Source organism: Monodon monoceros, unplaced genomic scaffold, assembly GCF_005190385.1.
Source record: "Monodon monoceros isolate NGI ecotype Baffin Bay Population unplaced genomic scaffold, NGI_Narwhal_1 Super_Scaffold_22, whole genome shotgun sequence".
Lineage (NCBI taxonomy): Eukaryota > Metazoa > Chordata > Mammalia > Artiodactyla > Monodontidae > Monodon > Monodon monoceros.
This window is the reverse complement of record NW_021703779.1, coordinates 27037190-27061916: the sequence shown is the minus strand read 5'-3', so window position 1 is coordinate 27061916 and position 24727 is coordinate 27037190. Positions and strand designations below refer to the sequence as shown.

At 39.2% G+C, this 24727-nt stretch overlaps 1 protein-coding gene across 3 annotated transcripts in view; it reads right to left on the bottom strand.

Annotated features, from left to right (window-relative positions):
- The window catches only part of GK (glycerol kinase), a 78272-nt gene that overhangs the window by 20819 nt on the left and 32726 nt on the right, over positions 1–24727 (bottom strand). For 2 of the 3 annotated variants that reach the window (XM_029240715.1, XM_029240714.1), the window contains exons 5-12: positions 18293–18369; positions 16060–16197; positions 13905–14014; positions 12086–12152; positions 9222–9257; positions 8782–8849; positions 4482–4524; positions 3924–4004 (exon numbers count right to left, since the gene is read on the bottom strand). In XM_029240715.1, coding sequence (XP_029096548.1) covers positions 3924–4004; positions 4482–4524; positions 8782–8849; positions 9222–9257; positions 12086–12152; positions 13905–14014; positions 16060–16197; positions 18293–18369 — 620 coding nt within the window. The remainder of the gene's footprint in view (positions 1–3923; positions 4005–4481; positions 4525–8781; positions 8850–9221; positions 9258–12085; positions 12153–13904; positions 14015–16059; positions 16198–18292; positions 18370–24727) is intronic. The other variant, XM_029240716.1, reaches the window with a different exon arrangement.

Below are 24727 nucleotides of genomic sequence, written 5' to 3'. Positions count from 1 at the left end.
GGGTGGTTATTAAAAATACTAAACAATTATAAGCACTCTTAGAAAAATATATAGTTATTATTTTGAAGGTACTAGCAAAAAACCCCAAAACAACAACAAAAAATGAGAAATGCGTTACGTTGCTTCCAAATCAGCAGAGGGAGGATGAAAGAAGACTAAAAACTAAGAGGGGTAGTTATAGTTTCAGTTTTCAGAAAGGGTAGAAAGTTACTTTTTGAATACCTCAGATTGCCAAGCCTAAGAACAATCTGTCAAATGAGAGAAATGGGTGTTAAATATCTGCTTTGTAAGCACTTTAACCCAAACAGGAAGCAGTGTGACCAGGTGGAATTTGCATGAATTCACTGAGAAAAAGTTTTACCCACCTAACTTGATTCTCTGCACTCTTTTTGGATTTTCTTAATTTTACAAAATGTTTGTTAACTGAAGAGAATGCGGAAAAGAAAAAAGATTCTATCTATTGTTGTTAATATACTAGTGTGTGTGTGTTGTGATCAAGTTGCTAGGTTAGTAGAAGGGTGTGACATATGGGAGATGCAGTGAAAAGAACACTGGACTTGGTAGACTGGAGCCCTGAATACTCAGATTTACAAGGAAGGAGATGGCACAGTGGAGCGGCCTAGGCATCTAGACTTTGATGCCCAATAACCAGGATTTGCATCGACGATTGGCTACTTACTAGCTGTCAAGCTACCTTGGCCAAATGACTCCAATTTCACTTGTCTTCTTCATGTATAAAACAAGGGGATAGCAGGGTGTAGCAAAGCCTGTTGTCATCTAATCTATTGCCCCTCTCTGCTTTAAAATTCTACGAAACTAAAAAAAAAAAAAAATGACATGAATCAAAATGAAATCATATGGGGCTTCCCTGGTGGCGCAGTGGTTGAGAGTCCACCTGCCGATGCGGGGGACACGGGTTCGTGCCCCGGTCCGGGAAGATCCCACATGCCGCGGAGAGGCTGGGCCCGTGAGCCATGGCCGCTGAGCCTGCGCGTCCGGAGCCTGTGCTCCGCAACGGGAGAGGCCACAAAAGGGAGAGGCCCGCATACCACACACACAAAAAAAACCCCAAAAAACCAAAAAAAACGAAATCATAAAGCTTATGTGTTAAGTCTCCAGATGAGACAAAACTGGAAGAGGAACAGTGGGAAGAGTGAAAAAGCATTCAGACAGTGTCAGAACAGGCTGAAATTACTATCCTGAAATTTAACAGGAAGAAACAAAGACCTCAATTTAGATTAACAAAAGATCGTCTGTGCAAATACAAAATGGCATCGACTTGGCTTGATAATAATTCATTTGAAAAAGAGCGAGATATTTTAATATATGCTCCTGGAGCCAGTGATATGATGGGGTTATTAGACTAAATTAATGAACACTCAGGCTAGAGTAGCAGAAACAGTGTTTATGGTCACGGAGGCACAAATCCCACAGTGGGAATACCTCATTTTATTGTGCTTCACAGGTACTGTGTTTTTTACAAATTGAAGGTTTGTGGTAACCCTGCACAGAGCAAGTCTATTGGTGCCATTTTTCTAACAGCATTTGCTCACTTTGTGTTCCTGTGGCACATTTTGGTAATTCTCGCATTTTTTCAAACTTTTATTATTATAGTTGTTTAAGGTGATCTGAGACCAGTGATTTTTGGTGTTGCTACTGTAATTGTTTTGGGGTGCCATAAACTGTGCCTATATAAGATGGCGAACTTAATGATAAATGTGTGTGTTCTGGGCTTCCCTGGTGGCGCAGTGGTTGAGAGTCGGCCTGCCGATGCAGGGGACTTGGGTTCGTGCCCCGGTGCGGGAGGATCCCACATGCCGCGGAGTGGCTGGGCCCGTGAGCCATGGCCGCTGAGCCTGTGCGTCCGGAGCCTGTGCTCCGCAACGGGAGAGGCCATAGCAGTGAGAGGCCCGCGTACCGCTAAAAAAAAAAAAAAAAAAAAAAAAAAAAAAAGGGTGTGTTCTGACTGCTCCACCAAGTGGCCGTTCCCCATCTCTCTCCCTCTCCTCAGGTCTCCCTATTCCCTGAGACAGAACAATAACGAAATTAGGCCAGTTAATAACCCTGCAATGGCCTCTAAGTGTTCAAGTGAAAGGAAAAGTCACGTCTCTCACTTTAACTCAAAAGCTAGATAGAAATAATTAAACTTAGTGAGGAAGGAACATCTAAAGCTGAGATAGGCTGAAAGCTAGGCTTCTTGCCCCAAATGGTTAGCGAAGTTGTGAATGCAAAGGAAAAGTTCCTGAAGTAAATTAAAAGTGCTACTCCAGTGGACACACAAATGATAAAGAAGTGAAATAGCCTTGTTGCTGATATGGAGAAAGTTTGAGTGGTCTGGATAGAAGATCAAACCAGCTACAACATTCCCTTAAGCCAAAGCCTAATCCAGAGCAAGGCCCTAACTCTCTTTAATTCTATGAAGGCTGAGAGACGTTAGGAAGCTTCAGAAAAAAATGTCTGGAACTAACAGAGGTTGGTTCATGAAGTTTAAGGAAAGAAACTGTCTCTGTAACATAAAAGTACAAGGTAAAGCAGCAAGTGCTGATGTAGAGGCCACAGGAAGTAATTCAGAAGATCCAGCTAAGACACCTTCATTAACGAAGGGGGCCACACTAAACAACAGATTTTCAGTGTAGATGAAACAGCCTTATACTGGAAGAAGATATATCTGAAACTTCCATAGCTAGAGAAGATAAGTCAATGCCTGGCTTCAGAGCTTCAGAGGACAGGCTGACTCTCTTGTTAGGGGCTAACGCAACTGGTGACTTTAAGTTGAAGCCAATGCTCATTTACCATTCTGAAAGTCCTAGGGCCCTTAAGAATTATGCTAAATCTACTCTGCCTGTGCTCTATACATGGAACAAGAAAGCCTGGATGACAGCACATCTGTTCACAACATGATTTACTGAATATTTAAAACCCTCTGTGGAGACCTAATGCTCAGAAGAGGATTCCCTCCAAAATATGACCACTCATTGACAATGCACCTGGTCACACAAGAGCTCTGATGGAGACATACAATGAGACTCGTGTTGTTTTCCTGCCTGCTAATGCAACATACATTCTGTAGCCCGTAGATCAAGGAGTAATTTTGAATTTCAAGTCTTATTGTTTAAGAAATACATCTTGTATGGCTAGAGCTGCCATAGATAGTGATTCCTTTGATGGGTCTATTCTGGGCAAAGTACACTGAAAACCTAGTAGAAAGGATTCACCACTCTAGATGCCATTAAGAACATTTGTGATTCATCGGAAGAGGTCAAAATTACAACATTAACAGGAGTTTAGAAGAAGTTCATTCCAACCCTCATGGATGACTTTGAGAGGTTCAACACTATTTCTAGGAAGTAACTAGAAATAGCAAGAGAACTAGAATTGGAAGTGGAGCCTAAAGATGTGACTGGGGACTTCCCTGATGGCACAGTGGCTGAGAATTCCCCTGCCAGTGCAGGGGACACGGGTTTGATCTCTGGTCCGGGAAGATCCCACATGCCACGGAGCAACTAAGCCCATGCACCACAACTACTGAGCCCATGCGCCACAACTACTGAGCCCGTGCACCACAACTACTGAGCCCGTGTGCCACAACTATTGAGCCCGTGTGCCACAACTACTGAAGCCCGCGCGCCTAGAGCCCGTGCTCCGCAACAAGAGAAGCCACCGCCATGAGAAGCCCGTGCACCACAACAAAGAGTAGCCCCCTACTCGCTGCAACCAGAGAAAGCCTGCGTGCAGCGACGAAGACCCAAGGCAGCCAAAAATAAATAAATAAATAATAAAATAAAGATGTGACTGAATTGTTGCAATGTCACTATAAAATTGTAACAGATGAGGAGTTGCTTCTCATTCTTACAGACAACACTGTGGTTTTCATTAGCTTTGAATATTTGTCACATTACCTATACTGAATGAAATGTACTTACTTCTAACGCATAATACACTGGTTTGTCTCTGCCCAGTTTGTAAGCCACTGTGGTCAGAAGGCCATGTTCAGAAACTACACACTGTAGGAAAGAGAAAAAGATTTCATTAGTCAGGAAAACAAAAAGATAGCATTAGAATATTTTTAAAGCAAAAATGATCTAGTTACAACATAATTCAATAAATATAACAATCTAGAAAATAGATCTTAAAAGTCAAAATTACCAGTATTAAGAACAGTACACTTAAACAGTATAAAAAGTTTATCCCTCGTTCCAAATTAGATTTGCATTAAGGATCTGACAAGGTCCTACTGTAGATATCCCACTAACACAATTAAAAACACACATGTAAAATTCAAGGAACCTAAAATGGTTCTTAGAAGAACCATTCACATGTAGTGATTTTCATCATTTTTACTGAGCTCTAAATTAAACCCTGATAAAAATTAAATAAAAGCTCCTGACTCAAAAGTAACTTAATAGCAAATTATGCTCAAGTATTATTTATATGAAGTTAAAGAAGACTTTCACTGATCTTTTAATTTGAAAAAAACCAACCTTACGGCCTGTATTACATAGTAAGAAACAGCCTGTTCCATACCTATAGTTGGGGGAAGAATGAACAGTAGGACAATTTTATTAAAAGTAAATGATGAAACATTAATACTACAAAACTAACATTTAACTTAGAACAATAAAAGTAATTTATATTAAAGTTTTAGAAAAGTTCTAAAACCTAACAAACATCACAAACTCTTTGGAATAATGTTTTAAAGAACAGTCTAGAAGAAAATGTACTTAGTGCAATCCTAATGGAAAAATGCAAGTATAGTATTTGGCACTTAGTCATAGCCCAGGGCCATGTTTATAAAATAGCACTGAGTTACAATAAATCCTAAATTCTGTCACACTTACATTGCTACTAATCCCCATGGAGTGAAGCATCATGACTAACAGGCATTCAGCAATGGGGCGGGCCAGCCTAGCTCCATCATTAGCACAGTCATAAACTTCTGGCATGGAGAGGGGGTAGGTCCAGGGTACAGGAAAGTGTAGGTGGACTTTGGGAAAATGAGGGGCCCAGAGGGAAAAGCTATTGCTGGTCTACTTTCCCTATTCTCTGCGCAGGACAGGGCATTCTACTAACACTGGTGGGAGAGTCATAGCCAGCACGTAACACAGCTGCCGTGGAAGAACTGAATTTATTTTGTGACAGCCTTATCAGCAAAACCTTCGGACTCTGCAACAAATCTGGTGCTTGGACATGAGTGAGTGGTTTTGACTTGTGCCAGGCAGATAAGCAGCCCAAACTGATATCAGTAAGGGTCACGTGGCGACAGTTTTCAAATCAGTTGGCTGTGACTATCATCCTTGGCTCTCCACAGCTGTCCTGCCCTGTTTGGGATTCCCTCCCCACGGGCCTTGTGGGGCAAACAGAAAGCCAGGGCAATTTTTTCTGATAAACATTTTTCCAGGCACCACTGTTGTGAATGAGAATTAGCCCAAGACCGTCTATCTCTTCTGCTTGATTGTCGGCCTGCATGGGATTCATGAATATCTAAGTTTTCAAAGACACCAGTCAAATGACACTAGGTATGGGTAATAATATATTTACGAATTCAAACACATAAATCGCTACGCCTTTTTACTTCTGTGACGCTGAAAAAGCTACATATTTTAAGTCAATCTTCTTTGATAAATATTCGTAAAAATGGAAGTGAATTTTCTGTTCCACACTATTTAAAGGAGAAATCTGTACTGATTTGGTCCCCATATAAACACTCTGTATACTGAATGGTAGTGTACAAGTCTTAAAGTATGAAACTGACGCAGAGGCTCAAGGTACTTAATAAAAGTGAATTCTTAAGTTTGTATATACTTGGTAAGTAATTACTGAGTATTGTCAATATATGAAGAGACCTCCTTGCTACATTTAGGCCACAGCTTTCAAAACAGTGTACAGGCAATTACTTTCCTCTTAAATTTTATTATTTTTTTCTTCCCAGTCATCGAACCTATATGGGGTTTTCAGCATTTATACGGTCTACCAATCCTTCCTCAAACATCCCAGAAAGACGTCTGACTTTTCTAAGATCTGGAAAGTTAAAGGTTGTTTGCTATTCTCCACGGAGAAGTGGGCCAAACAAAGATGGCACACAGCGGGAGCGTGAGTGGCCCTGGCCGAAGCTGTGAAACAGGCAGAAGGACTCCTCTATTACACTTAGGGCCTCTGGGGAGAGGAGGCACTTAAAACACAGACTTAACTTAAAAACACAAACAAAATTCCCCAAACTTGGCCATGATCCTGTTAACCTAACGAACTACGTACTTCACTTCCCGTTCCTGAATAGCTGCCTTTTTGCAAAGCACATTCTGTCTTGCTGTCTCTACTCGCATCGTACCTACTCGCATCTCTTTTGACCACTTGCAACCTGGCTTCCATCTTGAGCATTGTACTAAAACGTCATTCTTTGAGGTCACCACTGAAGACCCGATTTCTATGTACAACGGTCTGTTCTCATTCTCAGCCTCCATGACCTACTTGTACTATTTTGCACCGCTGACCGAGCCCCTCTCTTCAACAGCTCTACACTGGATCTCCACTTTAATGACTAACTACATTCTATTTGTCTGACTTCTACATCCCTTCACCTCTTCCTTCTTCTGAATATCTCCTCTACCTGTATACTTTTTCTTGGTAATTTTATCTATTCTTATCGCTTCAAAAATCACCTCTAAATATGGGCAATTCAAAATCCCTTACTTTTATACTGAGTTCATTCCCCATTACCGTATGTGTGTAATGTACAGTCTACCAGTACTGCCAACGTGTCCCAAACAGAAATTCTTCTACTTGGACCCATTCCCTACTTTGGCTAAATCTAACCACTGGGCCCAGGGGACTAGTCTCCATACCTGCTTCCTGTCTCTTGTCCCTGTGTAGCGCCATGGACATCCACCCACGCCTCCCTCAGTCCTCATCCTTCTTAGTTCTTGTCCTTGTTACTGAGGCCTTGTTACGGAGGCCATGGTGGCCTCCGCCATGTCCTCTTTGCTTCTAGTCTCTCCCCACTTTAACCCAGGACTGCCATATCATTAATGAACAGCCCCAGTCATCTCTGAACAGCAGCCCACAAACCTTCAGAAGTGTCCCACCACCTTCAAGAAAAAAATCCTCAGTCTGAAGTTTAGGGTTTCACACCGCCACCCTAGCCTTATTTTCCCACAACCACTTTCCCACCCAAATGTTCTCCACATTCTCTAAATAAAGTCTTCCATTTCCCTGTTTGCATCTTGGTTCAGTGTTCCATGCATTCACCAATATTGCTAAGTCTTCAAAACATCTCATTACTAACAATCCTTTGTGATCGTTCTCCCCTCCCTTTGAAACCCAACAGCAGTACTTCCAAGATTTTTACGGCACGTAAGTTCTGATTTATAATATGATGAACTGTATATTTGTGTTCTTTCCCCTCAGGAAGCGAAACATGAGCCCAAAGATCTTACAATTTGCTATTATTCCCCTCTGCCAACCTGCAATGGCTGCAGAGGTACCCAGCAAGCCCTCCCTAACTTAAATTCATCATTTCGGGACTTGGCTGATAATGCTTAAGAGGGAGGGGAGGATAAAGAGAGGGAAAATCTGGCAACTTTATTGGGCGCCTCCCATGTGCTCTGTAGTGCTAGGTACTTGACAAAGAGAGAGAGCATCTGATTTACTAGCTAGCATTAGGGTGTCTGGCAGAGGACGAAAGAAGGGGGCGGAGGGGACAGCTTACTTTTCTATCGTTTCTCTGACTCCTGACTCAGCTACCTGGGACCCAGAATTCAAAGAATATGCTTCCAGACGCACGCTGACTCAAACACTCCTTGATGGTAACCTCAGGATATCATGACCTGCAAAGAATTTTTCCACCTTCCCTCCAAAAAAAACTCTCACACAAATAATGTCACACTTTTGCATGAGGACTTCTGGCCCTACTAGAGTACAAGAACACTTAATCTAAAACGTAAAGACATTCCATTACTGACAAAAGAAGAACGTAACCACTGAAGTTAAGATTAATGAGAGAATTAGAAATTCCTCAAGAAAAAAACACTTAAATGTAGATAGTCTCCTGCCAGGTCTATGGAACCCTTTTCCACACGGAGGACAGTAAAGTACAGAGGTAAAGTACCCCGGCTAAATTGAATCAGCTGCATCTGGGTGCAAAGACTGCTGCTCTCACTTACTAGCTTAACCTCTCTGAGAATCTTTCCCAGCCTAAAGTGGGAGTAATCTTATCATTATTAAATATGGGGCTTGTTACAGACTGCACGTATGAACAGTAAGAAGATGAGATTAGGAGAAAAATGCACCAAAGCTCTGCTTCCGTCATTCCTTCTGCTTCTTGTCGAAGGAGAAACTCCACATGACGGGGAGAAAGCACAGTGCCAGGGAAATAACACTGAAAATTCCACAAAAACATGACTTTATAATTAGTGAGAAAGTCTAGGGCAGGAACACCATGTTGAAAATTGGAAGTGGAAGCTCAGAGTCTTAACCGCTGGACCGCCAGGGAAGTCCCGAGGCAAGAATACTTTAAACCAACATTTAGTTTCTGGATGGAAAAGGTACTGAATTTTACAAATTAAGGTTTTTACAAGCCTCATCAGTTTGTTTACATATGATATAGTGAATTCTATGTGAAGGAGATGAAGAAAAACAAATGGCGAAAGGTATATATATCTGTACTGGAACTCTTAAGCTATGAATTTTCAGCCTGGATGAACTTCAAAAGCATTTCCTCATTCAAAACACCAAAGGGAAAAACAAATAAAACACCATTGGTTTTCAGGTCTGTTTCTTAAAACTCACGTGTTTTTGGCTTGTCCATCCTGGAAGCACATTTGCCCCACCAATGCAGCAGATTGGTCCCCCAAACACTGAAAGTATACATGACAATAAAGAACACTGACTAAGACAATATTGTTCATTTCCTTTCCAGGACAGCCATAAGATTTATTTTCCCCTCTTTATTTATGAAGGAACGAATTGTCTTATGTTCTTTGCATTGCCTCCATTTGGCCATTTTCCCATGTGTTAACACTGCAAACAGGTATAGGAAGGGAGAGGTAGAATTAATTTATTCAGAAAAAATTCTCAATAGCCTACACTGTGTCACAGTGAAACAAGAATTAGCCAATTCTGCTGCTCTTACTTATTTTCCATAGTTAAGGAAGGAGGAAGATTGATTAAGGAAAGCCATAACATGGAAGGGGGCGGGTAGCAGGGAGATGTTTGGTGATGAAACTTACCCCAGATATTGGTACACCTTCCAAGGCCCCAGCTTTCTAATAAAATTTTAAAAAAGGATTATGAATAATCACAAATTTGGCTCTACTAACATAACTGCAACAGGAATGAACACAAATAGCAACATGCCAGAGCATGTGGGCAGACAAGACAAAGCAAGTGTTTCAACTACATGAGTGGTTCAGAGAGAGAGATACTAGAAATATTCCTAGAATGACAAGAAGAGACATGGACGTGAAACACTGGACTGAGAGTCAGGAGACGCGGGTTCTACTCCTGGTTAGTTAGTTAGTCACTGAGCAGGCCGCTGAAACTTCTCTATGCCTCAATTCATTTATCTACAAAATGGGCCTGGGCTTATATGCATGCCAAAGGCCATTAGCTCTTTGCTATTATTGTTGTTACTAAGAAAAGACTAACACATCCTTTAAAATGAACATATAAATAGCTATTAAACCAGCATGGAACATGTTTGTTTTGGAAGGCTGTATTTTACCAACTGTTCTTCCTACCCAAACTGCTCTGAAGATAAGTAAGAAACAAGAGAGGGTTCGGGTATCGGGTATTATTTGTTCATAGCCAACATCATTCTTCAAGTTTTGATAAGCAAGAGTTAATTTATGCCATGAATAGTGCTTTTGACTTTGATCAAGTATTGCCAGCATTCTAGGGAAAAAAAAATGAGATTTAAGTGACTGTCTGTGGACTTCACCAAACTTAATTGTGAAAAAAAACCAAACAACTTACACTAATACAAAGCAATTTGTACTGATAGTAAGGAATCAGGGTAAAGGAATATGATCCCTGATGTACCTGTGATGTATTAGAAGAGCACGAAACTAAAGCTTTTGCCCGACCCCTCAGTCTGCCATTTGCAAGCCCATCTCCTGGCCTCTGGGAGCTTCGGGTTCCCTATCTGTGACAGTGAGGGTAAGAACAGAAGCCACCTCACATGGCTATGATAAGGAAATAATAGCATATGTGTGGAAACCCTTTACAAAATAAAAAATACCCTCTATCTAGTGGATGACATTTTATTTCTTTCATGCTTTTGGGTTAATCCAAGACCTATCTCTTATTTACTGTATAAATTCTTAGAAAATCTGAACCTGGATAATAAGTGAAGGGCTGAAAGTGAATCAGGAAACCTATAGACTAGATATCTTAATGTATTTAAATACTGAAAGAAGTCTTTGCTTATGCTACTGAAGTTATTGTCAAACTACCAGCAGAATCTACTATGTGCAGTCAGGCACGGAAAGCGCTCTTTTTTCTTCACAGGGAGGGGGGGTCTCTGGAGGATTCCTGGGAATATCCTCTGGTGAAGCATGCAGAAAAAGTGACAGTGCATTTCCAACTAACTGGTCTGAAAGGTTGGGCAAGATATCATTTAAGATAGATGTTTAGGACATCTAAAAACGACACCTAATTTCCCTATTGTGCTAAAGCCCAAAGCACATCACAACTGTACTTTGTAATAGGGACCATCAGAATTTCTCATTGCAGAAAACTACCTTAGTCTTCCTCAGCCTTATGGAAGACTTAAAAATAAATAAGGTTACATTTTAAAAACACCTAAAGCTTGACTAGAGCTTATAATAATTTGGAGGGTCATGGAAGGCTCTAGATTAATCTACTTAGTAAATGGACTTCTGCTTATCTAAAACTAAATGGAAATGCACTGTATCTTTTCCAAATGAATGGGTAGCATAATTGGTGGGCAACCTACTCACCAGACTATGAGAGATTTTCTATAGTCAGCAAGGGGAGAGAGGGGGACAGAAGCATAATATTTTAAATGCAAGAGAAAACTAGGCCACTTAAATGTTTTTGTAACCATCCTCTGAAACTGTTTCTCAAGAATAGTTTTTTTTTATCTGACCCAAGTCAGTTTATAGGTAGCTATGAAATTATCAAAGCACTTTTAAATTGTAGATAAGCAATGACTATGCTTCCCTTACAAAATTCCATTTTGCCTTAAAGGGCTTTATTATAAATAAAACATTTAAGAATTCTTGCTTAAGCTTTATCCAGAACACTTAGTGTTCTACTCTATTATTATTATTAAAGTCTATAAGTAGAGTTTCTAATGTTTCTCATGAAATGTCAAAACATTATTTTTTGGCAATTAATCTAAGACTTTTCTTAATCTTTACCGTAAATTCTAGTTTTTTGAGCTTAAACACCAGTTCAAATGGTCCTAAAGGTTTTCATCCCTGATGTGTAATCAGAGATACTCAGTAATGCTAAGTGTACTTTTTGCTTAGACTACTTTTTCTGTGGGTTTCAATGAAAGCAACAGTAAAAATGTCCATGATGAAAACCAGTTTAATCAGCAATCACAAATCAGAACAGACTCTTTGCTTTCAGTTTCTTTGCTAAAGTTTTGCTCAGGCTGACAAAGAATCTAATATGAGACATGGTTTGGCCATTAAAGGAGATTCAACAGGAAAAAGAACACCACTAAAATGTGAAGAGACCTTCCCATAAATTAAAAGCAGGCACCACAACTACTAAACAGTTATTTGGATTAAAAGAATAACCTGGCTCAAACATTCCCTTACCACCCTCTGTAGTTAGATTATCTCAATAATACTTTAAAATACTCAAAGAAAAGCCAATAAAGTTTATAATAAAGTTTTTATATACAGTTTTATATAAAGTTTATATAAAATATAAACTGGTAAGTAGGACTCAAGAATTTTAAGTTATAAAACTATTTAAACAATACTAAATTCTTATTTTACATACTGTCAACATTCACAAAATGTACAGGTCTCAAAATATAAAACGTAACACAACTGACTTTTGAAATCTGAATAGTAAAGCCTTTTTTAAGATAAAAATTATTATTATTATTTTTTACCATTAGGCCATAGATCTCAGAAGAACTCCGGACATTTGGAAGAATTTTCATTGGAATTTCAAAAAATCTAAAAAACAATAAGATTGGGTATATAAAACTATTTTAAATAAACATCTGGAAACATTTATATGAATTTAAAGTCATGTAAACAACAATTAAAAATGAACGTATTTTAGTGTACAATTAAATAGTAACAAATAAATAAGCCAGCAGTATGCTTGGGTATTTAACACTCTACCTTTATACAAACAAATCAATACAAAATAAAAAGCACACAAAAACCAAAGTACTTTTATAGAGGAACCTAATTTTCCTTGAAAAATAATCAAGACAATTACTTAATTTGGCCTATTCAATATATATGCAATAAAGTGGATTAAAGACCTAAATCTAAGGCCAGAAACTATCAAACTCTTAGAGGAAAACAGAGGCAGAACACTCTACGACATAAATCACAGCAAGATCCTTTTTGACCCACCTCCTAGAGAAATGGAAATAAAAACAAAAATAAACAGATGGGACCTAATGAAACTTAAAGGCTTTTGCACAGCAAAGGAAACCATAAACAAGACGAATGGACAACCCTCAGAATGGGAGAAAATATCTGCAAATGAAGCAACTGACAAAGGATTAATCTCCAAAATTTACAAGCAGCTCATGCAGCTCAATAACAAAAAAAACAAACAACCCAATCCAAAAATGGGCAGAAGACCTAAACAGACATTTCTCCAAAGAAGATATACAGATTGCCAACAAACACATGAAAGAATGCTCAACATCATTAATCATTAGAAAAATGCAAATCAAAACTACAATGAGATATCATCTCACACCAGTCAGAATGGCCATCATCAAAATATCTAGAAACTATAAATGCTGGAGAGGGTGTGGAGGAAAGGGAACACTCTTGCACTGCTGGTGGGAATGTGAATTGGTACAGACACTATGGAGAACAGTATGGAGGTTCCTTAAAAAACTACAAATAGAACTACCATATGACCCAGCAATGCCACTACTGGGCATATACCCTGAGAAAACCATAATTCAAAAAGAGTCATGTGCCAAAATGTTCATTGCAGCTCTATTTACAATAGCCCGGAGATGGAAACAACCTAAGTGTCCATCATCGGATGAATGGATAAAGAAGATGTGGCACATATATACAATGGAATATTACTCAGCCATAAAAAGAAACGAAATTGAGTTATTTGTAGTGAGGTGGATAGACCTAGAGTCTGTCATACAGAGTGAAGTAAGTCAGAAAGAGAAAGACAAATACCATATGCTAACACATATATATGGAATCTAAGAAAACAAACTAAAAAAAAAGGTCATGGGAACATATGTATATGTATAATTGATTCACTTTGTTATAAAGCAGAAACTAACACACCATTGTAAAGCAATTATACTCCAATAAAGACGTTACAAAAAAAATAATAGTCTGGGGCTTCCCTGGTGGCGCAGTGGTTGAGAGTCCGCCTGCTGCTGCGGGGACACGGGTTCTTGCCCTGTTTGGGGAAGATCCCACATGCCGCGGAGCGGCTGGGCCCGTGAGCCATGGCCGCTGAGCCTGTGCGTCCAGAGCCTGTGCTCCGCAACGGGATAGGCCACAACAGTGAGAGGCCCGCGTACCCCCCCCCCCCGCCAAAAAAAAAGTCTGTTTTAAAAGAATATACAACACAGACTTGTATATTGTAGTTGAAATATCAACAGTTAAAGTTTGGTGCTCCACTAACAAACATCTGAAAATATAAGATTTAGGTTATAAATAGGCAACACACTTGGAAAACTATTCTTAGGGCAAAATACAACTCACTCGCAGAGCTCTTTATCCCATTCCAAAGAATGGATGTTGAAAAGCATCGTCCTGCTTGCATTTGTTACATCTGTACAATGGACACCTCCACTGGCTCCTCCTGTCAAGCTCTGGACAGAATGAAAAGGACATGTTAAATCTGTACTTATTTGCAATTTAATTTACACTTTGTCAAGACCCATAATCAGTTGCAGAGCACATACGGCAGGAGAATGGAACGTTTCAGTTACTTAATTTTTTAGTTTTCAGCAGTGTCCAATAGAAATATAATGTAATTGAACCACACTAAGCCACATATGTACTTGAATATTTTCTAGTAGCTACATTTAAAAATATAAAGAAGCAGGTGAAATTAATAATACTACATATTTTATTTAATCCAATGTATCCAAAATATCCTTTCAATATAAAAAATTATTACGGAGACATTTTACCTTCTATTCTGTGTACTAACTCTCTGAAATACAGTGTACATTTTACACTCATGCACATCTCAACTCACACCCGCCACATTTCAAGTGCTCAATAGTCATATGTGGCGAAGTGGCTACCATACTGGACAGCAGTTCTAGCTAATTGATGGTTAAAGAAAAAATTCAGCTTTTGTTTTCCTCCTCTTATCTTTGGAAGATGCAGAGTATCATTAAATTTGGCAAAGTAAAATACATTGAAATGCCTGCCTCTTAGGATCTTACTGAACCCTGTATTGCTGTTGTTGCTCTTGTTGCATTTGTCTGTGTGTGTATGTGTGTGCGCGCGTCCACGTTTTGGAATAACAATTCTCATTGGGCTGTGCCTGCAGTGACCCAAGCACATATCCTGAAAGCAGTTTTAAACTCTCTAATGTTAATACCCTTGTACCTGAACTGCAAGGACTGCTGCTTCCTTTCATGTAGAATCAGTGAGAAGTAAGAAAGGAACAAAAGTGGGGAAATGGCAGCTCACAGTTCCACATCTTGTCTTAGTCTGGCTCCAGGCAATTGTGAGAATTACTGTCAGAATTATTTCAACTGTGACCGACACGTATGAAAACTGCTGGCCATGAGCACAATGCACAGCATGCCCTGGCCAAGCACAGGGAGGGTTGGAGAAGGCGCTACTTCCTGATAGGGGGTTTGAAAGATCTGCTCTGTGGATCTGGCAAGTGAGAATAGGGGCAGTGTTCCCTTGAAGCTCCCCTGAATGTTGGAAAAGATAATCATATACTTAGAGAAGTGTTTACAAATGAAATTATATGTCTGGCATTTGCTTTAAATTATCCACGGGGAGGAAGAGTGAGTACAGTTGAAACAAGTTTGGCCACAGCTCATTACTGTAGCTGACTACTGTTCTAGAGGTTCATGACACTATTCCCTCCGCTTTTTGGGTGTATTTGAAAATGCCCTTAATAAAAATAACAGAGAAAGAGAGAGAGAGAGAGGAGAGAGAACGAAGAGAATGAACATGTACTTTTAAGATATATAGATATCTGGGAAATGTTTGTTTCTACTCATCCATGTTCAGCTTAGGCAAGAAGATTATACATCAGAAATTTCCACTATGATTTTTCATATTGTGACTTAAGTAAAAGTCAGCTGTGTGATGTTGAAAGCAAATGTTCAAACGTAGCCTAGGTGTTTTATCATGTTAAATAGTAGAAAATAGAAGAAATAAATAAATTTCTTCTAGGAAATGACTAGTGGAAAAGAAGTACAGTTGACCCTTGAGCAACACAGATTTGAATTGTGCAGGTGCACTTATACGTGGATTTTAAAGATAAATAATACAGTACTACATGATCCGCAGATACAGACAGCTAACTATCCACGGCGGGTCCTAGAACCAAGCCCCTGCACATAGCAAGGGATTGTATGATAGGCAGCAGATAAAGGCTCCTTAAATTTACTAATTGCTAATTACCTAAATTAGTTAGTCTAAAGGTAATAGACATGAGATGTGGTTTTGGTAATCATCCTCCATTTTTGCTGAAATAAGACAAGAAAAAAATCAAGAAGAAGCAGGCAAAAATGCCTCTCAAATGGAGGCTGAACTGTTCTGCTGTTTCCTGAATGGCTTTTCTTAATGATGCTGCCAACTAAAAAGTTTGAAACTCTTTGTAGAAGAAAGATAGGCAGTTTAAAAGTTTTCTCCACACACACATGATATTTAAACGTACCCAAATAAGCCATGAATCAACGGTCCCAAAAAGAGCTCTATCTTCTTCAACTGCCTTTTGAACTTTTCTCACATTGTCAAGGAGCCAACGAAGTTTCACTGCACTGAAATAAGTGCTAAGTGGAAGGCCTGTCTTGGACTAAAAACAGTTATGAAATTCAGCCAGGAAATTAAATTCATAACAGCTTAAAATAAAACACCAAATCAAAAAACTCAATAAATCACAAAATATTCAATGGCCCTAAAGGCAATCCTACAGTATTATGGATAAAAATACTTTTCCTATCTCATGGCACAGGAAAGCATGTTCATGGAAAAAGATCAGAGTGGTATGTTTGCAGTTCAAAGAGCATCCACATAGCAAGGTAAAGAGAAAATTAAATGACACATGCCCTGCAATCTAGATAGTTAAGACATAGATGTTAACTTTTGTGATGAGTTAGGATTACATACAGAAGCTAGCCCAAAACTCTGCTTTTTATTTTATATTCCATGAAAGTGATATTTAAACTATTGAAAATCAGAGAGAATATCAATTCATAAACTAATGACCACAACCAGAAGACTGTTTTAAAACATATAAGCCTTAACAATATATTTATGTGTGTAAAAAATCTAATACATATTCAATACACATATTCAAATAACATAAAATTGGTGGAGAATAAAGTAGAGCTCAAAGACACGCCAGATTAAAGCAACACAAAGTTGTTCTATTTAAGGAAGTAGTTGCCAGTCGAAATATAATTTTGTATACATGAAACTTATATGATGTTACAAACCAATGTTACCTCAATAAACTAAAAAAAATAGTATATATATATATAAAAGAAAGTAGTTACCTAAATTCAGCAAATAGATTGAACTAAGGGAAGCTGAACTGAATAAAGCTTAAAGGGTAAAAATGAAACATGGGCTTATCAATCTTCCTTGAGAATGGATCAGGTCCAATTCATTTTTGTTAGTATATTAAACACTATATTTATAAGGGCTGGTGAAAGTGGTTAAGAAAATACATACATCAAAATAATGCAACTATCTTCCCCTTCTTGATCCCTATTCTCATTTATCACCCAACTACAGAAAGTGATCCCTTTTCCTTCTCATCTCCCATGGATATGTTTAGTAAAAAAAGCTCAAACCAAAGGATATAACACTTTAATGCAAGCTTGTAAGTTAAGAATCTTAACTCATAGTTTTCTAGCTTTCCTAGAAAAAAAAAGATCAATGCTCAAAAATAATAAAAGGAAATAACATATGGGAATATGCTTCTTTGATTTGAAGGACCAAGGGTCATCCCACAAACCAAATAGTGAGGTAGCATATAAATATCTCATTTTCATGATTTAAGTAGAAGGTGTAAAAGTTGCCGAAAATGGCTTTGGAGAGAAAAACATGCACCCCTTGAAGCAAAGTGCAGCTGGAGGTTAGGCGTGAAGGCTGGGCAGGTTGACCAAGAGAACAGAATAGGAAATGGGTGAGGGTATACTCAGTACAAGGCTGAGGTTATTTGGGTGGGTAATGGTAGGGGATGGTTTGTTAGACTGCTGCAATGAATGGGATTTGAGCACTAGCTTCAGAACCAAGAACCACAAGAAACTGCCATTTAAGAGTCCCACTGACAAATATAAAGGGAATAAACCAAAAACAAAAAAGAAAGAAAAAAAAAGGAATTTCTTTTTGGACAGTAGGAGAAATTGGCCTTGACCTTGCTAAGAAAAGTACCTCCCCTGTTTCAAAAATTTTCTCTCCCTTCATTTATCTGAAGAGAGACCTATATAAGGACTGAAAATTAGGCATTTTTTCTTGGCTTCTTCATACGAAGAAAGTGGAAGAGGAGTTCACGTAAAGGCTGGAGTGTCTTCTAGTTTCTCTCCCTGAATCCAGATGCCTAAAAACTCAAAAGCACGCAGAACTTTCTTTGATGGATAGTTAAAAAAAAAAAAGAGAGAAGGATTTGGAAAGCACGGTTGAATTATAGGAAGCACTCCGTGAGGAGTATAGTTTAAGCCACTGGGACACCTCATTATCCCCTCCAGCCTATTTACCTTGGAATATTATTCCTCCAATCTACCACAGGGCAAGGAAGATAGAAAGGTAATTATCTGTGGAGAAATATTCTATCAATTGTATCAAATAACTACTGTGCAATAAGATGTAAGGCCTGGTGAAATCTCCAAACTTTTTTTGTTAAACAGGCATTTTTATAGTATACTTTTGAAAAGATCTCTTACCTTGACAAAGTTATTATTTCCTGGAATTCGTTTACTAAGACTCTCAACGGTAGACTGGGTTCTTAGGTCAAGCCACACTATAGACCAAAATACAATAATATATATGAAAAACTTCATTTAAAAAAATCAGATCTTTATGAAATCACTGTCAAGGATAGGAGACAGATTAGTTTCCATAAGCAATTAAAATGCTACGGCTTTCAAAAGACAGAAATTAGAAAATTAGAAATGAATGGGCATATTGTTAGAAGAGAGAATAAATTTATGAGGGAGAATTTGAAGCTTTTATGCAAAATTATAGGCCAAGTTAGGAGAACAATACATACCTGAGGGTGCTGATTTTGTATCCTTTTTTATAGAAAAAAAATGAAAAAATTTTTTGGATATGGATTTTCTATGCATACATGAGTGCAGAGAAAATCTAAACGCTAGGCAGGCTAGTTTCCAGGGCAAAATGCACAGCCCAGGATCACTGTACCATGTATAAAGCATGTACCTTAGAAAAACTTGGTAGCAGTTTGTGACAAAGTAGAGAACCTGATACTATTATAGAGGGGGAAAAAAATAAGATTCGGTCGCTTATGTACAAATTGCTTATTTACATTAAACTCTTTAAAGGTAGGCTAGAATCCAGAATCGCTACAAGAATTATTTAAAGCTCACCATTCTTTCTCCATGCTAGATTGTAAAAAAGACTCCCCATTTTAACAGCTCAATGTTGTCTTCACTAAATAACTATCATCCACTTTCTGATCCCCCTAGTAGAAAGTTCTGTTCTGCTTTACGGCAGAAGGCTTGAGAAAGAGAATGCATTAAACAGTATACAGAGCAATTGCAAAAGGTAAACAATAGGATCAGCTGAGCTTTATTTGTCAGATTTCAGGTTTGTACTTAACTTCTATAACTTTTAATCTGTGAGTTGTCACTCGATATTTGTAGGCGCTGACTGTGCTCAGACGCCTCCTAAAAACACAGTTTATTTAAAGGGCACCAGGAAGATTATGCGTACTTGCCCACTACACGTGTGAGTGCCGGCAGTTACTGCCTGGTCTGGCTCATCCTTAACTGTACTATTCCTTTCTCTTCATTCAAAAACCAGTTGTTTCCTGTCCTGAATTTTAACCAATTCTTTTAAATTACTTAAAGCATCATTTCCCTTGAGGGCTTGCCTGTGCTTGATTTTGACAGTGGTTACTTTGCATAAGAATTAAATCAGGGGCTTCAGGACACTATGCTGCTTCCCAAAGGTAGGGAAAACTTTAAGAAAACAAGGCTCATCATAACCAAGGAAACAGGACACAAAGAGGAAGACCATGGAAATACATAGCCTAGCAATGACATCTGCATTTGCTGCCCAGCATCCATTCCTCTTGCTGCTGGGAGCTGTATCTTTAATTCTCTTTAGGAAGTCAACTCTCCCTCATCCTCAGCCTGAGATTCAACCCTACCCCCCAGGTCCAGTATCGTGTCCCCAGTGAGCGGTTCAGGAGAGGAGCAAATCAGCCTCTGATGTGCTCTGATGTGGTCAAATCAGCCCAACTGAGATTTGTGCTCAGTCTGAAAGAGTCCCTGTTCTCAGCTCAGCTTGGGAGTGTGTAGCTGGGCCTGCTGCCCTCTTGAATAGAGAGCTGAATCGGCCACATCTGGAGCCAACCCAGAAGAGATAGACTTGCGGGGGATCCAGGCGATACTGTCTGACTTGAGAATCAAACAGCACCTGAACTAAGCTACTTGTAGAATTCCTTTTTTTCCCCTTATAACTTCACTTACTTGGGGTTCAGTTTTCTATTACTTGCCCTGTGATTGATACAGCCATTAGCAGCAGCGCTGTGGAGTTGGCAAGGTCTCCCATGTCCAGGGAACAAGGGAAATCTGCTTTGTACACAGTGGCAGTGTTGTGCGACTGTGACAAAGGTAGACCTTCCTCATAGGCAAGCAACCCTAGCAGGTGTTAAAGGCTTAACCAGAGGAGTTGGGAAAAGTAGAGGAGGTCGAGAGAAAAGTTTTAAACCTATGACATGTGGAATTAACAGCACATCTCAATCCTCAAGTGTTTGAAACTACAGTGGGCTAGGGGTTTAAAAATCAGTGAATTAATAGTTTCCATTACCTACTTTACAAAAGTGAAATTAAGATGCATTAGGATGGAAAATGCCAGCATTCACTGGACTCTGTAGGATAAATATTGACCTGTGAAACGCTGTTTTAGTTATGCTGGCTTGTTGAATCATGAGGTAAAATCTATTTCTTACCAAGGGACATGAAAACCACTGCTCTAGGCTTTTTGTTTACTGACTCAAAACCTTCCAGATCAGCATTTTTCGATATTTAAATGGACATAAAAATCACTAGGGAGATTAAAGATAAACCCCACTCCCAGAAATTCTTGGCTAGTAGGTCTGGGGAGGGGGGCCCAGAAATATACCTTTTAAATAGATGCCCCTCCTCTTTAAGAAACACTGCAGTGGTTTAAGACTCAACATCAGTGGTTCTGATCCAGAAAGCACACCAGAACCAACTGGAAAACTTTGAAATCACACATCCCGGTCCCTACATTGTAGGATTCTGGCTGCAAGTCCAGGCAAGGAAGGCCTGAGTCTTTCTACCTATGTTATTCAGTGTTATACTACAGCTTGAGAACCTTTTTTTAAGGGAATGTTCTTTAGGATACTGAATTTGTTCCAATCATTAATTTAAAAACAAAACTAAAGACAAACTGATGATCAAGTGGCTCTCTGAGTTCCAGGGGCTCTGTGATTCTACTGCTCCTTGACAAGGACTACTTAAGAAATTGGGCACGACACTCCTCACTTGAAAGCTTCCAAGTAGCCACAGTGGTATGTGCAGAATGAACCCCTCACCAAAAGGAGTCAAAACACTGGAGGTGAAATCTACATCTTCTGGCTTTGCCACCAACAAGCTATGTGACCCAAGCAAGTCACGTTACCCTTCGTGGCCTGGGTTTCCAGAATATAAAATAAGGCAGTTTGGACTAGATGGCCTCAAAAGTCCCTCTCCTTCCATTATTCCATGATCACAGAAGGCTGGCATAATTTTTACTTTGTTTTTATAACCCAAGGGTTTAAAGCAATTAGAATACATGGGATGAATTAGTAAAACTGCCAAAGAGAAAAATGTCAGTGGTCGGTATACTACTAAGCAATTCACAAATGCTCAAAATTAACTGAATTAAGAACAAAACAAATTAGACAACTCATTAAAGAAGCTAAGATGGCAGAATTACATTTGCAGAATAAGAGACCAAAAGCCAAAGAGAAGACCCCAAGCTGGAGGACTAAGCCCCTCGTGGAGATAATTTCTGAGAACAATCAAAAGAAGGGCCAGATCAGATCCAGCAGCAGCAGTCAATTTCCCCCAATGTGTCCGAGTTGGAAGGCCGGGAAGTGAGCAAGGGCCAGAGCACCAATACCTGAGGCAGCGCCAGCAGCTGGAACTGAAGAGCCAGAGGGAACAACGGCAACTGGATCTGAAGGGCCAGGAGAAACTGGAGCAGCTGGAGCATTAGGAGAAATAATGGCAATTCATGCTAGAGATGGCCAGGTTCAAGGTTTGCGTTTTCTTGCTGACCATTTAGGAAATGGTAGATCACATGGGCAAGTTCATCAGGATGAACATTTTCCTACACATTTAAGCGTAGAAAAAGAGAAGGAAGAGACATGGAGTGGAAGGGGGAACAGAGGCAGTCCAGTCAGAGTCTCTGGTTCAACAGCATTTCCGTTTGGACAAGGACCAGGTAAATACCTGCTTCTTGTTCAGGATGACTCTTCCCTACCTTGTCACAAATCTACATCCTAGTTAGGAAAGTGGCTCGGTTGACTTTCACCCAACCACTGAATTGAAAGGCTATGTGATGCAGTGAGAGAGTGCATCCCTAAGGGACTTCTGAAAGGAATGCTAAGGAGCATTAGCATTGTAGCAGTGCTGCAATCTCTGCTGGGGTCACCTGCAGAAAGACATAAATGGGTGGCTTTGGGAAGGCACAGCTCCAGGAAAGCACTTCCCTGGTAGGGTGGCAGGAGATGAAGTTCATCTCTACAAAAAGCAACAGCATATCTAAAGGGAACAGGGAATTGCTAAGTTCCAAAGTGATTCGGAAAAACATCAGAAAAAGGAAAATAGAGTCCAGAATACCATACAGTCTGTTTCTAGAACACATGTCCCTTACTTAGACCAAATAAACTGGATTTAAATGGTTCAGACCACCAAGTGAATACGTTAAAAAAAAAACCAACTTGGGTGATCTGAAATTTTTATTTGTACTAAATAAAGTCACATCCAATGTATGTCTGGTGGATTTAGTTTGTTCTGAAAACAAAGTTTTAAGAATGAAGAAAAATGCAGTTGCCTCAAAGCCCACGGACCAAGGTTAGTTCAGTGATGTAGTGACAGCATAGAGGAAGAAATCATTTTTAGAATGATTTAGAAGTTTGCATCAGTTTTGGTTAGTCATAACAATAGAAGGGAAATATACCTAAGGAAAAAAAAATAAGCAAACACACTAAAGATAAACTAAATTATTTTCAGTTGCCTAGACGCAAAGGCAAATAATACATCTCCTCCAGATGATTTGCTATGAGGCGCTACTGGCCTGACAGAAAGGGAGATGAAGGTAAGGCTCCAGGTTTTGGAACACACCCTAAGCAAGGACTGCTGACAGTTATACAAAGTGTTATCGGGTCGTTTTGCCCACAGTAGACATTACATCTAGTAAACCAGATTTAATTGCTATGTGTTACCACTAGCCAAAAGTTAAGCTATTAATTAAGCTGGGTAAGGTCATTTGCAAAGGGAAAGAGGCTGTCCCTCACCTGATGACATTTCCAGAAATCAGGTGGGGCCAAAAGAAACATGGAGAGTTGGGGAGGGGGGTGAATTAAAACATGCATGTCAAACTTTGGGGGCTGAAACCTATTTCAGCTCTTAGGTGTATAAATGCCAAAATGCCAATGGCTGACATGAGTGTGTGTGGCCCCAGGTAAGCTCTGCATTTTCCCTAAGAACACCTGTTGTATATAAATCAGCCATTTCATCTGGCATTCCTGGACTGAAAAGGCTATCATCTAATTCAGAACAGTGGCCATGTTCTGAACACTTACTGAAGGCTTATAGTCTGCTAGGCACTGTTTTAAGTGTCCTACATGTATTAACTCATTAATCTTCACCTCAAGCTTTTGAGACCCATACTTTCACTTTCTCCAGCTTAACTGTTGAGGCAACAGGCACAGAATGGTAGTAAATGGAAAAGGCAGAGTCTGAATCCAGAATGAAATCTCTATGATATAGGTACAGTCAGGATGAAGTCAGTCTTAAATAGAACATGAAAAAATACCTCACACTTGAACTCTAAGTTTCTTTTTATTTAAACTGGCCAGAGTTGAGGAATTCAATCACTGCAAAATATGGCAGTATTTCTTTATCCAGGATTGAAGGAGATGTAAGGCATTCAAAGAACCATGTAATAAGAGACTTGACAAAATGAAAAATAAGTGGATCGTGATAGGGCTGAATACTCTAGATTTTACAAAAGTAAAAAATCTGCTCCCTTCCATAGCAAAACAATAAAAAACAAAACCACACCTTTGTTGTTTAAGGCCAAGCATGCTTAGGAGTTTTAGGTGGTTTGCCATCTATGGTTTTCTTTCATGCTGATACTCTGAAACAGAACCCAGTTCCAGGAGGGATAGAAGAATTGAGCTCAATGTTCCTTCAGATCTCAACAGATGACTAACCAGGTTGAATCACTGGCCCAGGGTTAACTAGCATGTAAAAATAAAAAAAGGCAAAGAGGATAACCAATGTTTCAAACTGCCATACTCTGCATAAAGAGTTATGTGTCATAGGGAACTTTAAATCCAATATCTTAAAAAAAATGTTTGCAATCCCATCTAAATAAGGAATAACGACTCAGAGACACATTTTGTTGGTGGTTTTCTTTAGTATACTAAAGTTCTCATTAGTATAGTAAAGTATACTGTACTAAAGTATACTAAGTATACCATAGTCACTCAAAATTAGTGACTCTTGCCTTGCTGGATATTAGTCCCTACTACGAATAATATTTTTATATTAAATCATGAATTGTGCTCTACAGAAAGCTACCGATATGAGGATCATATTGCACTAGGCTTGCCATGTACACCGATCAACTTCAATAGTGAGTGACGAAACCTGGACAAGAAGAGGGGAGAGAGCTGGGCCATCCTAGTTAGGCCAGAACGTTTCACCGGTAACATTAGTGAAATGTGAATATGAACACACTAAATATCAATTGATTCAAGCCTTCCCCCACTCAACATGTGAACCACCTGTGTAGTTTTGTGCTTCTTTATCAATTTAGTCTATGGTGCATTTGTAAACCCAAACCTTCTTTTCAATACTACTTGGAAGACAGCAAGGCCTGTAGACCACTAAAAA